The sequence below is a fragment of the Nematolebias whitei genome, chromosome 6 (assembly GCF_014905685.2).
Source record: "Nematolebias whitei isolate Nwh7 chromosome 6, NemWhi1, whole genome shotgun sequence".
Classification (NCBI taxonomy): domain Eukaryota; kingdom Metazoa; phylum Chordata; class Actinopteri; order Cyprinodontiformes; family Rivulidae; genus Nematolebias; species Nematolebias whitei.
This window is the reverse complement of record NC_056503.1, coordinates 25,077,881-25,091,223: the sequence shown is the minus strand read 5'-3', so window position 1 is coordinate 25,091,223 and position 13,343 is coordinate 25,077,881. Positions and strand designations below refer to the sequence as shown.

Genomic DNA, 13,343 nt, shown 5'->3' with positions numbered 1-13,343 from the left:
GCCATAAAATTACGAGAATAAAGTCGTACGAGACTTTAAAAACTTTTTTTTTTTAACTCTCATTTGTTTTTTTTCCACGAATCGTATCCATGACGCAAACTGTCAATCAATCAATCCAGTAGGCGTGTCAGCAAATGACCAATCCGAAGCTAAACGAGTTGTAATATTATCCGAACTCCGACACGATAAAGCAGTTTACTGCATTTTAACTGTGGTAAAATTAAAAATATTGAGCATCTTGTTAAGTTATACTTTGGTATTGGTTTTATAAATAAGATAGTTAATCTGTGAGCACATCAGCATCAGATTATTATCAGTGTCAGGACTTTGAACCTGCTTACAGTAACGTGGTATACTCTGATGGGCAGCAGCAGCTCTGCAGGTAAAGAGCATTTAGCTTCGGATTGGTCATTTGCTGACACGCCTACTGGATTGATCGACAGGTTGTGTCAGTATCCGACTTGTGGGAAAAAAAAGAGAGCTGCAAAAAAAAAAAAAACCTCGTACAACTTTTTCTCCTAATTTTATGGCTTTTAATTTTATTTTCTTAGCGTGGCCCTAAAGCTCCGTCGTACTTTTCAGATTTTTATTTGTAAGAAAAAAATAATAATAATGATGTATCATTTTGCCTCATTTTATTCTCCTTTGTGTTGTTCTACGACGTCCCAGTAAAACCCTTAGCGGTTGTGACAAAACGTGGAAATGTTCAAGGCGCTGACATTTCTTTTGGTTCCCCAGAAACACGACCCTGAACGAGGTCACCTCCACGCAGCTGGAGGGCCATCTAGAAGCTGACTGTGGGGGAGATGTTGGGATGAGAGGACATTTTGAACCTCCAGAATATTTGGGGATTCCTCAGCGCAGCTCTGTAGGAAGACTCGCAGGAGAGGAAGAGTCCGTGCTGAAGGAGGACTCATCGGAGAGGAGCGTGGAGTGGAGCAACGCTGCGACAGACGCGCTCCTTCCCAAACATGCACCGGCGCAGGAAGGTGAGTGGCTGCAGGAACGAACACACGCAAAACTGATGAAAGTTGCATTTGATCTCCTCGATAACCTTCCGAGCTGCGTCTTCAGTCTCTAAAGTTACTAATCTCTGCAAGGATTTTTGTTTCTTCCCAGGATGAAGTGGATTTCTGTTATTTTGTGTTCCACGCTGGACTGAACAACGGCCGCAGCCTGATTCTCTCTCAGGTTGCACACTCGTCTTTCTAAACACACACACACACACACACACACACACACACACACACACACACACACGTGGGGTCACGTTGTCTCCTTGAAGTGCCTCCTCATTGATCCCTTGGTCAGGTCCAAACAGAATATGTACACACATGTAAACAGGTGCAGCCGAGCAACCTGCAGGGTTCAACATGGCTCCCCGCAGAACGAGGCGGTTAACTCACATGAAGGTGGCTCACTGACTCGTGACTATGAAGCAGCTGCGGTGATCCTCTGCTCCACACATCTGATCTTTGAGCATCTCTACATGGAGGAAAACAGAAACTTGTACAGCTCATTTCACAGTCTGCTGTTACGGAGCTGCTGTGTGGAAGAAGAAACAAAAACAGAGTGACAGTTTGAAATGTGACAAAGGGTCAAATGATCATGTTGCACCTTGAAGACGATCCTGATACTGGAACAAGTCGAACGAGGAACGTCCGAGTGATAAATGTGTTGTAGATACTGTAAAATAGCAAATAGGTGAATATTTTTGTAACAGACTGCAGACATGACATGTTTGCCTTCCTCACCCCAGTGGGTGTTGTTGGTTGTATGGATGCTGTAAATAAACCACTTCAACACAATCAAACCATCAAATTTGTCCTTTTTTCTCCACATATTTGTGAATTGTATCTATTATATTTATTCATGACTGCCGAGTTTGAAATTGCCAAATATGCTAATTTAATAAATGAAACAGGCGCCTACAGTATTCTGAAAATATTTACTTACCGTATTGTCCGGCGTATAAGTGGTATTTATTATGTGTCACCGCTGACCTGTCATGTTTATTTAATAGTCAAAACAGCTTAATTTCACCTGGACGGTGCGACGCCATCCATCCATCCATCCATCCGAGCCGCTACCTCTCCAGCGTTCCTCCGCCTGCACCAGCTGAGTGACGCGAGCGCACACAGGACGACTCACTGTTGCAATTGTTAGAAATTTAAAGTGTCAGTCAAAAATTGCGTTATGAATATGGAGGGAAAAAACATATATAAGTTGCAGGACTGACAAATTATGCAAAAAAAAAAAAACCCTGCGACTTATACGCCGGAAAATACGGTAATTCCTGTCAAACCTCAAGAAATCCTGTTCTTTTTACATTTTAACATTTACAAGCTGATTACAGTATTTCAAAAATGAGATCAAGTTAAATTAATTTAATTCAGTTTATGTATCTCAGGGCACTGTACAAAAAATATTCACAAACATTATATATATATATATATAAAAACAATTATTAAAAGTTATCTATAAAACTAGCATTTTTTTTACAGGTACAAATATTTTTTATTTAAATTGTTTAACTTTACAACACATTTTTCTAGTTTTCGCCAAAAGCTTGTTCAGAGTTTTTGAATTGAAGTTTTCTGGAAAGGTGAATAACTATCAATATCTTACCTGTTGTAGATAGCACTTGGAACAACTTCTATTTGGAGAAAATGTAATTCTGACAACATTAAAGAGCTTGTGAGGAGAACAAGTGGACTGGTGAGCCCTAAAACTGCTACAACATGAAACTTTCATACAGGTTAACACAAATGCTAGTTTTGCTAGTATTTTGCGCCATCATTTTTACATGATAACGTTATTTATGTAGAATATGGGTTTTCCCAGGGCAAACAGAAGCAACAGCAACTAACAGTAGTCCCTTTTGTAGGAATATCCTAATTTTTCTTCTGGAATAATCAGATATTACATTCATGGTGCTGTAAAAATTTATAAAACAACATTTTCAGGAACCTCTGAAACTTTTGAGATTAGGGTGTTAAGACTAAATAATCCACTTTGATGTCGTCCTCGCTCAGACTACCAATTAGCTAGTTGATGTGGACAGAATCAAACTACATTCCTTCACAAGCCATCTTATCTACAACAGGTAAGATATTGTTTAATCTTTCCCAAACTATTGCTTAAGAGAACCGTTTTCCACTGGCTGGACACTCCTCTTGAAGTCAACTTTTATTTTGATGTGTAAAATCACAGAATGACAATAATTTACACGATGCTTGTTCTTTAGTCGAGTTTAAAACGTTCTGCTGGTATAAAATGCTTCGACTCCAACCAGAAGTTGATCACAGGGACATTGAAAAACAGAGTCCAACTGCAGTCTGCTGTCTTGAGGAACACCTGGTTAGCTCTCTGAAGTTGTGCTCACACCTTGGGAAGCTCCTCCTCAGCCTCAGGTGTGAGGAAGGCAAGCATAGACAACGTTACAGTCCCAGCCCGACTCATGGTTCCCATCTAAAACAGACACTGTGGTGCTGACGAAGCACTCTGACAAGGCTGAGTCAGCATCCTTCATCTACCAAAGTTTGCTGGTTTCCCTTTTAAGTCTTGGCAGCAAATACAAACTGCAACAAAAAGGCCTTTTGTTTCAAAAATGGACATCTGTATTTCTATATTTTTTTTAAATTTTTTTATTTATTTAGCCTTTATTTATCCAGGTTAGTCTCATTGAGCCACGAGAACTCATTTTCAAGAGAGACCTGTTTAGGGAGCACATGGTGGGGGTTAAGGGCCTTGCTCATGGGCCCAGAGTGGGACGAATGAGGGTGGGGGCAAGTGTGGGTGTTTCACCTACCCCACCCACAATTTTTGATGTTGTCGGGGCCGGGGCGTGAACCGGCGATCTTCGGATCACAAGCCCACCTCTCTAACCTCTGCGCCACCACTCCCCAACGCCAGGTGGAGGACGCTGAGTTTGAACGGACGGTTAACTGGAAGTTTGTTAAGTTAATTTAAAGGTGGTTCTTGGCATAATCCGGGTTGTGAGTGGATCAGATGGCAAGTACTAGTGGGGGAAATTCGGAGGATGAGAATATGGAGACAGGATGGTCTCCATATTCTATTAATGCAATCCATATTAATATTAATGCAAATAAAGAAGCAGAAAACTGGTAATCGTGTCCTTCATCTCAGTGGTTTGTGATTTTTGACCACTAGTTGGAAAACGCAAAGGTCCTGTCCACACGGATATGTTTTTTTTTCCCAAAACAATATATTTATTTGTTTTTAAGTCTTCTTGAAAACTTGGCACCATTTCAAAAGAACATCCTCATGGATGAGGAAATGCCAACGATGATTCAAAATGCTGTAGCAACTGGGCCTGTACGTGGCGCTCTGCCATTAAAACACCAAAAACAGGAGACAAGGTGTGGAGCGAGAGCAGAAAGTGCAAAACGGTAAATGGTACTTACACAGTGCCTTTCTATGTAATCAAGATACTCCACAAGTGTTTACAACACAACCTGTGCCCTCATTTACCTCCACACACATTCATACAGCACTCTACTAGACCTCTACAAAGATAATGGAACAAATCACTCAATAGGGACTAATCAGAGCTTTATCACATCCATACACTGATGGGACACATCGAAGACAATGAGGGGTTCAGTGTCTTGCTCAGGGACACTTCTACATGTGACTGTTGGTAGAACCGAACCCTCAACTCTCCCATTGGAGGACGACTGCTCCAACCACTGCAGCCTCAAACTGTAAACACAATACAGATGAGGACATGCTCAGGTCAAAGGTTAGAGATGGGGCTATGATGTCATTGTTGCCTAAATGTTGTGGTTTTGCTGCCCAAAGACAAGGGTGGAAATTTTAGTCTTTTTTTTTTATCTAATATTTTAAAACAGGATCCAGTTTTTGGGGGATGCATTATTTTGTGGTATGATAAATAAACAAATGCGTGGCTGATTTTGCCCGTGAGGCCTGTATTCTTCCTCATGCTGACTTGAGCAGGAAAAAACAATGTTCTGCTGCATTGTGAACAAAAAGTGGAAAACTAATGAGCAGACGGTAGTTGTGGAGGGGATGAGACCAGTGGTGGGCACTGTTCCACTAATAGCAGAACTAACTTTCCTTCCAGTGGATTAGTGTTTAGGGAATTAGCGTCCACTTAAATGAAATCCAGTACATTTAACTCCGCTAATTTTTTCTAAAGATAGCACAGAGCATACAGGAGTGTTCTAGACAGGATGGAGCAATGCTATGCTACGCAGAGCTATTTTTAGCTAAGCAAAGGTAAGCAACATCCGGTGATGTCACCACCCTTACAGTCCCCCCCACCCCCACCCCCCATATCTACCACAAAAAGTCTCTGACTCATGGTGTCAGTTTAACATAAATGCCAAACAAAACCTGAACAGGGAAATAAAACATGAAACATGAAAAAAACAACATTTTCATACTCAGAGACGCACAAAATTCCTACCCAGCATGCTTTGCAATGTTCAAACTGTCTCTGGGACGTGACTCTCTCACACTTTTCTTCAGACATCTTTACTTTAAGACAAATTTATTACAGAGAGAATATTGATGATGACGCACAGCAACTTTGTAGCTAGTTTATAAAAGTAGTTAACCACAAAGAGGATTGCCAAAGTGAGGTAATTCATTAAAGTAAATGACACGAAGGAGATGTCCGACACACATTGAATGCATCACTCTGCTTCACCTCTTTGGTTCAGATGGACCAGATACATTTCTGCCTCTGAACAGGACTTGGACACTTTACCTTTGATTTATGAACCGTTTTGAGTTGTGTTCACTTACAACGTTGTCACGTTAAGTCTTACAGCATTAGCAGTGCACGATAAAAGTTAGCACTTTAGCATTAGCTTCCGATATAAAAAAAAAATCAGGTTAGTAGTTTTGCATTAGCGAAGCTAAATTTTAAGTTAGCGAATTAGCAGTTAGCGAAGCCAACTTTCTAGTTAGCTGGGTCCACCACTGGAAATAAACTGGCAAAAAAAACAAAACGATAACTAAATAAGGGATTTTAAACAACTGCTAAGTTCATGGCAAAAACTAACACAGACATGTTCTTGTTTTTAATATTTTACATCGCTTTATAATGTAGTTGTTTGTTTCTTGTTTTTAAATATAGTCTTTATTTACTTTTCATTTTATGATTTTAAATGATTTGTCTATTGTTGTCTGTTTCTCATCTGTGTTCTTTGTTTCAAACAGGTCTCTCTTGTAAAGCATCTTTGACTATTTAGAAAAGTGCTATACAAATAAAATGTATTATTATTATTATCATTATGAGTCCTCGTGGATCAATGAGACTAACCTGCAGAAATAAAGGCAGAATGAAAAAATAAATACAATTTTTTTATGATTATAAATATTCAGTGTGTGGTCCAGCACCAATGAGTGTTAAAACAAATAAAATGTCATTAAAGACACAAAAAGAACCAGAAAAGGACCTGTTTAATAAGCAAAACACAACCGGACACCAGGAATTTGATTTTTACTATCAAATCTTTAATTCATGTTAAATTGTGCAGACAGACAAATGGTTCAAGTAAATTAGACAAGTCAAAAAAGGATTACAGAAAGGTGAATTAATTTACTGATACAGTGTAGAGATGATAATTCTTTAGTTCTCAGAATCCATGAGGAAAGTTTCAAAGTTTGGGTTGAGCTCTGACACCAGGGCGTCCACAAAGTCCTCTAGGGTAGGCCGTCTCTGCAGCATACCTGTCTCGTGCGCACGCGCACACACACACACACACGCACGCACGCACGCACACACACACAGAGCAGCTGATATTAGGGTGGCATCAAGAAACTTGAACGGATGAGCAATAGAATGACCATGTTTACTTTTTCCTCTAATTTCCACTTTACAGCTGCTAAATGGTCACACAGGAAGGACAATGAGGGTTCAATAAAAACAACATCATCCGACTACACTGAAGTTGCAGAGCAAACAGGAAGTTTGCAGCCAAGTCGTGGGAACATCTGGGTGTTTTCATTTTTGTGGAGTTTATGTTACTGCCGCCCTGAACCAGACACAGCAGCTAGAAGCTGAGTGCGGGCCTCATGAGAACACTAAAAACAGAGAGGGGACGGGTTATCGTCTCTTCTTGCCCACCCTTCACACCCTGCCTCGTGGCTAGAAGATGATCCCAGCGTGCAGGGATCAACAGAACACACTGCACCCACACAGTCCCAGTGAATGCAGTGATATCCAAGCAGAACCTTTCATCTCCTGAAGGATGGGGTGAGCTGTGACTGAGGACTATGGAATATGATTACAGCTTTACAGTGGAGACCAAACAGTTAACAGCTGTAATAATAGACCTTCATCTTACCAGTATGAACCTCATATTACACCTCAAATAAGACTGGTGGGAGAAAGATGCCCGAGTGTTATCATATAAACCCTCAAGTTCTTTCTGCAGGGCTCTCGTTAAACACTTATGTTTGTGCACTGAAGCGCACTTAGAACCATTTTGTTTGATTTCCGTCACAATTTTTGTCTTTTCACATAAAACATGCAGCTTAATACGAAACGGTGTGCTATGATTGTCTGCAGTGATAAAGAAAATGGACAAAATATGCAAAACAACTTCCATTTCTCCATAGCCATCGACGACATTTGAACAAAACAGATGAGAAAGCCCGGACCTCCTGGGAGCTCTACAGCTCGGACATTCTTTACAGTAGAAACATTATTCAAAGTTGAAATGGGTCACAGTTGACAGGCTTTCACTGGCATGTGGATTTTTGTTAGGCTTTTTAAAAAAACTCAGAGTTTACATTTTATGATTTTTGAAGGGTTTTTTTTTTATACAGAATGTTCAACTACCAATTGATATCACACTAACCTTTTAACTGTTTCGACTTTAAAAAGTTTTACAAACTCATCCTAATCAACATATACAAGTACATAAATTATATATCAAAATGTAGTTTTCCCCCCTAGTTTTTATATTGATTAAAAGTATGATTGGGATAGTCAGTGTGGTGATCAATGTTTAATCGATGGTGGTCAAGGCCACCATTGGCCACCCCCTGGCTCCGCCATTGCACCTGGTGGAGGATAAAATAGTTCCCTCTGCTCTCCAGGATATGCCACTCTGTGCTGCCCCGGACAAGAAAAAACCTAACCTACCCATTTGAATATCTTGTACTAAAACATTTAAGGTTTACTTGTGTTCCCTGTTCAATTCCAAACCAATCTAAAAAAATCCAAACGTTCATTATTCAAATCCTTGAGTGACGAGGTACGTCAGACTTGTTGACATTATATGACCATCTGTCTTCTGTGTCTCACAGTTCAAGAATTTTTAAATCCAATTTGTAGTTTTCACATTTGTAGTTTTCACATAGTAACTGTTTGAGGCTCACTTTTCAATTGGTTTCTCAGAACACTATCTTCTTCTTCTTTCAGCTTTTCCCTCTTCAGAGGTCTCCACCGCAAGTCATCCTCCTCCATCTCTCTCTGTCCTCTGCATCCTCTGTCCTCACTCCAACTACCTCCATGTCCTCTCTAACTGCATCCATATATCTCCTCTTTGTCTTTCTCCTGGCAGCTGCATTTCTAACATCCTTCTACCAGTATACCCACTGTCCCTCCTCTGGACATGTCCAAACCATCTCAGTCTGGTCTCTAACTTTATCTCCCAGTTGTTCAACCTGTGCTGTACCTCTGATGATCTCATTCCTAATCTTATCTATCCTTGTCACTCCTAAGAAGAACCTCAACATCTTCATTTCTGACACTTCCAGTTCTTTCTCCTGTATTTTTGTTCATGTCTCTGTCTTCAGACCATACAACACAGCTGGTCTCACAACTGTCTTGTAAACTTTTCCTTTGACCTTTGCTGACACCCTTTTGTCACAAATCACTCCTGAAACTTTTCTCCTAGGGATGCATATTATCAGTATGGTATCGGCCGATATTAACGATAAAGTTAAATATCGGACATCGGCCATTCCATCAAAATAACTCACCGATATAAAAGGCTTCTGTTTTAAGTTAATTTTTAATTTAAGAAACTGTCAAGTATATTTATTAATGCACTACTACTAATGGACTTTTCACTTGTCTCTTGTGAACAGGTTGAGTTTAGATGTGAAAATTTACAAATTTGCACTGTTCCAGTGTTGTCATTGCGTTAGAGAGTAAATATCACTAATACATTTGACATTAAACATAATCCAAGTTAAAGTGTTGCATCATTTTCAGTCCCCTTTTTGGCATCTGCATTTGGTAGCAGGACAAATTGACAAAGACCATGCAGAATAAAGTAATATTTTAATTCCACAGCAGAGAAAGCTACACTACATTGCCTAAAGTATTTGCTCACCCATCCAAATGATCAGAATCAGGTGTTCCAATCACTTCCATGGCCACAGGTGTATAAAATGAAGCACCTAGGCATGCAGACTGTTTTTACAAACATTTGTGAAAGAATGGGTCGCTCTCAGGAGCTCAGTGAATTCCAGCGTGGAACTGGTAGGATGCCACCTGTACAACAAATCCAGTCGTGAAATTTCCTCGCTCCTAAATATTCCACAGTCAACTGTCAGCTGTTTTATAAGGAAATGGAAGTGTTTGGGAATGACAGCAACTCGGACACAAAGTGGTAGGCCACTTAAACTGACGGAGCGGAGTCAGCAGATGCTGAAGCTCATAGTGCGAAGATGTCGCCAACTTTCTGCAGAGTCAAACACTACAGACCTCCAAACTTCATGTGTCCTTCAGATGAATTCAAGAACAGTGCACAGAGCTTCATGGAATGGGTTTCCATGGTCGAGCAGCTGCATCCAAGCCATACATCGCCAAATGCAATGCAAAGAGTCGGGTGCAGTGGTGTAAAGCACGCCGCCACTGGACTCTAGACTAGTGGAGGCGCGTTCTCTGGAGTGACGAATCCCGCTTCTCAATCTGGCAATCTGATGGATGAGTCTGGGTTTGGTGGTTGCCAGGAGAACAGTACTTGTCTGACTGCATTGTGCCAAGTGTAAAGTTTGGTGGAGGGGGGGATTATGGTGTGGGGTTGTTTTTCAGGAGCTGGGCTTGGCCCCTTAGTTCCAGTGAAAGGAACTCTAGATGCTTCAGCCTACCAAGACATTTTGAACAATTCCATGCTCCCAACTTTGTGGGAACAGTTTGGAGCTGGCCCCTTCCTCTTCCAACATGACTGTGCAGCAGTGCACAAAGCAAGGTCCATAAAGACATGGATGGCAGAGTCTGGTGTGGATGAACTTGACTGGCCTGCACAGAGTTCTGACCTCAACCCGATAGAACACCTTTGGGATGAACTAGAGCGGAGACTGAGAGCCAGGCCTTCTCGTCCAACATCAGTATGGGACCTCACAAATGCGCTTCTGGAAGAATGGTCAAAAATCCCCATAAACACACTACTAAACCTGTGGACAGCCTTCCCAGAAGAGTTGAAGCTGTTCTAGCTGCAAAGGGTGGACCAACGTCATATTGAACTCTATGGATTAGGAATGGGATGTCACTTGAGCTCATATGCGAGTCAAGCCAGGTGAGCAAATACTTTTGGCAATGTAGTGTATGTAGTCGCTGTAAGTAGGTCTAGGGGGAAAAATATTGGTATTGGTATCGGTTATCGGTAGGGGTGCACCGATTGCAGTTTTCTGGCCAATCACCAATTTCTAAAAAGTCTGACCTGCCGATTCAGATTTTGGCCGATACTGATTTTGTTTTATAATCCACACTGTCAGGTGTTGTAAAGACACAATGTACCTTCAGTTTTCCCAATATTATTTTGTTGAAAAGCATGCCCTTGAACAATATCCTACTTGTTTTAACTGGCCATGAGGTAGTGCTCTAAAATATAAATGAAGTAAAGACAATTGTTTTTAAAACTACAAAAAAATCTGTAAAATCGGTTTCTCATTTAAGTATCGGACGATCTCCGATTTTCCAAAATTAAGGAAATCGGGGCCAATAAATCGGCCAGCTGATTTATCAGTGCACCTCTAGTTATCGGCCAAATAAGTTTTAACATATCAGCCAAAAATCCAATATTGAGCATTCTTATTTTCTCCATCCACTCCATCCTGCCTGGACTCTGTTTTTCACCTCTTTGCCACACTCCCCATTTTCCTGGACAGTGGAACGTTTTTTTTGTACTAAATGTTTATTTGTGCACATTCCAAGTGAGTTTTTCCTTTACTTCTTAACTAAAACAATTCTGTTGGATGTTACAGGATGTGGAACTCTGCAGCAACGTCCAGCCAGGAAAGACGTGAAGTTAAAGTCTGTTCTGGTACATTTTAGTGGCTCTTAAATGTAAAAGCAAAGCATCCAGAATGAACTAATAAATAAATACACACACTTTATTTTGAGTCTGTTGCTGAAAGCATTCTTAGAAATTACCTTATAATATTTTACCCATCACACCTTATTTTGCATTCATATTTTATATCATAGTACACATTACTTATACCCTCACAAATGTTCAAGCTATCGTGTGCAAACTCCCTCTGTCTTTACTTAACAGGGTAACTAACCTTTCGATTAGTGATTAATCATTTCATTTTACTCATGAACATATTCCATTAGCTGTAATGACCACAGGTTCTAATTAATTACCATAACTTCCAGACTATAGAGCGCACTCGAATATAATATAACATATATAGGCCGTGCTTGTGTATAAGCCATAGGAGTCCACATTGTAACATGAGATATTTACAAAGAAAGAGTTTTTAAAAACTTTAAATTAAATATATATCAGTCACATACACAAATGTGCACAGTGGATGCTTTTTTTTCTTCCCTGAACAATGCCTTTAACATGGACGGTTAAAAGAAATCCATACGTTAGCCGCAGCATTGTATAAGCCGCCGGGTTCATAGCACGTGAAAAAAGTAGCGGCTTATAGACCGGAAATTACGGAAATCGTAAATCTTAATCTTGTTTGTTCGTTCATCCTCTTCCATCTTTGAGCTACAGGTAGCTGTACTGGTTTCTTTGCAGGACCTGGACGTTGTGGGGATGACTGAATTTAAGGCAGTAAAATAAAAGTCATCTCAATCTGCTCTCCCTGTTTATGTCATGGGCGGGAGCCGGTTCATGACGTATATTTTAATTTTGAGATGCTGGCACAAATGTGTCAAACGACAACTGAAAATGTGCAGATTCACACAACCATCTGGCCTCTTGTGGTTTACACCAGCAGCCGCAGCACAGATACAGTAACAGTCTTTTTGCATGCTTGATAGTGTTTCAGCTGGCAGAACTGTACACAAACTTCTGGCCATGCACTGGGGATAAATAACAGACAAACTAAAGATAAGCTGGGCTTTGTGTCCATTGTTGCAGGAGCCTTGGGACCAAGGCTTTGCTGTGTGAGTCATCTTGTCTTTAAGGGTTTCCATTTCCACTCATAATGGCGCTGACGCAGTCGCTGAAGAACAGGCCCTTCTACCCATTACAGTCATCTCAGGGCCAGCATCGTGAGCCAACTTGGCCAGCAGAGTTTGGGTAAAACAGCAGGTGTTAAAGGACACACAAGAAGCTGGAGGCTTATTGGAGCAACTGGCAGCTGGGTTCCTAACTCAAGAGGACTACAAGAGTGCTTACTGAGTGAGGGAAGAGAAACACTAATTCACTTTTTTATCCAATTTGTTCAAACCACTGTGAGAAAATTCTAATCTCAGACTCTTTTCTTAACTTAAAACTGACTTTCTCCTATTTGAGACCGAAGACGTTTATATGAAGAAATAGAAACATTTTTAAACCATCAGTTTGATGAGCCTGAGGATAACAAAACTTACATCTAAACGGAAAAAAAAGAAAACTCAAGTGTTTGCACCCATCAGACCTACAAACAGGCGGCAGCGTTAGATCTAAAATCCTGTTCTGAAGTTTTGGTCGTTACAATAATTAAAATAAATGGGGCTTTGCCTCTCACATTAGTGAGGAGCATGTAAAGAAAAGCTTGTTTATTTTCTCAAAGGGTGGTGGACGATGAGCATCTGTAAAATAAAGACCTCTGTGGCTTCTAGCAGCTGTGGGTCATGGTAATGACAGCTCTGGGGACAAGAGTTCAACCAAAAATAAATAAATAAATAAAATTGCCACACTGCCTGTTGTTACTGCTGGATAAAATCATCAACTGTCACAGTTACCACCAAGAAAAAGTTTTACTCAGTAGTGGGCACAGTTCTGCTGAAATCTACCCTAATCATCATCATCTTCTTCTTCCGGCTTTTCAGGTCTCTCTTGTAAATGAGTCCTCGTGACTCAATGGGAGCAACCCATTTAAATAAAGGTTGAATGAATTTTCCCTCTTCAAGGGTCGCCACCGCAAGTCATCCTCCTCCATCT

The 13,343-nt window shown here is 40.5% G+C and overlaps 2 protein-coding genes across 2 annotated transcripts in view; one reads left to right on the top strand and one right to left on the bottom strand.

The window, feature by feature from the left end:
- The window catches only part of LOC119411203 (tumor necrosis factor receptor superfamily member 19), a 34,264-nt gene extending 32,451 nt beyond the window's left edge, over window positions 1-1,813 (top strand). Inside the window, exons 9-10 of the mRNA XM_037678133.1 lie at window positions 739-989; window positions 1,120-1,813. Of these exons, the coding sequence (XP_037534061.1) occupies window positions 739-989; window positions 1,120-1,124 (256 nt within the window). The 3' untranslated portion in view covers window positions 1,125-1,813. The remainder of the gene's footprint in view (window positions 1-738; window positions 990-1,119) is intronic.
- A 4,733-nt stretch (window positions 1,814-6,546) lies between these two features.
- mipepa (mitochondrial intermediate peptidase a) overlaps window positions 6,547-13,343 on the bottom strand; it is a 49,580-nt gene continuing 42,783 nt past the window's right edge. Inside the window, exon 19 of the mRNA XM_037678132.1 lies at window positions 6,547-6,723. Within this exon, the coding sequence (XP_037534060.1) occupies window positions 6,623-6,723 (101 nt within the window). The 3' untranslated portion in view covers window positions 6,547-6,622. The remainder of the gene's footprint in view (window positions 6,724-13,343) is intronic.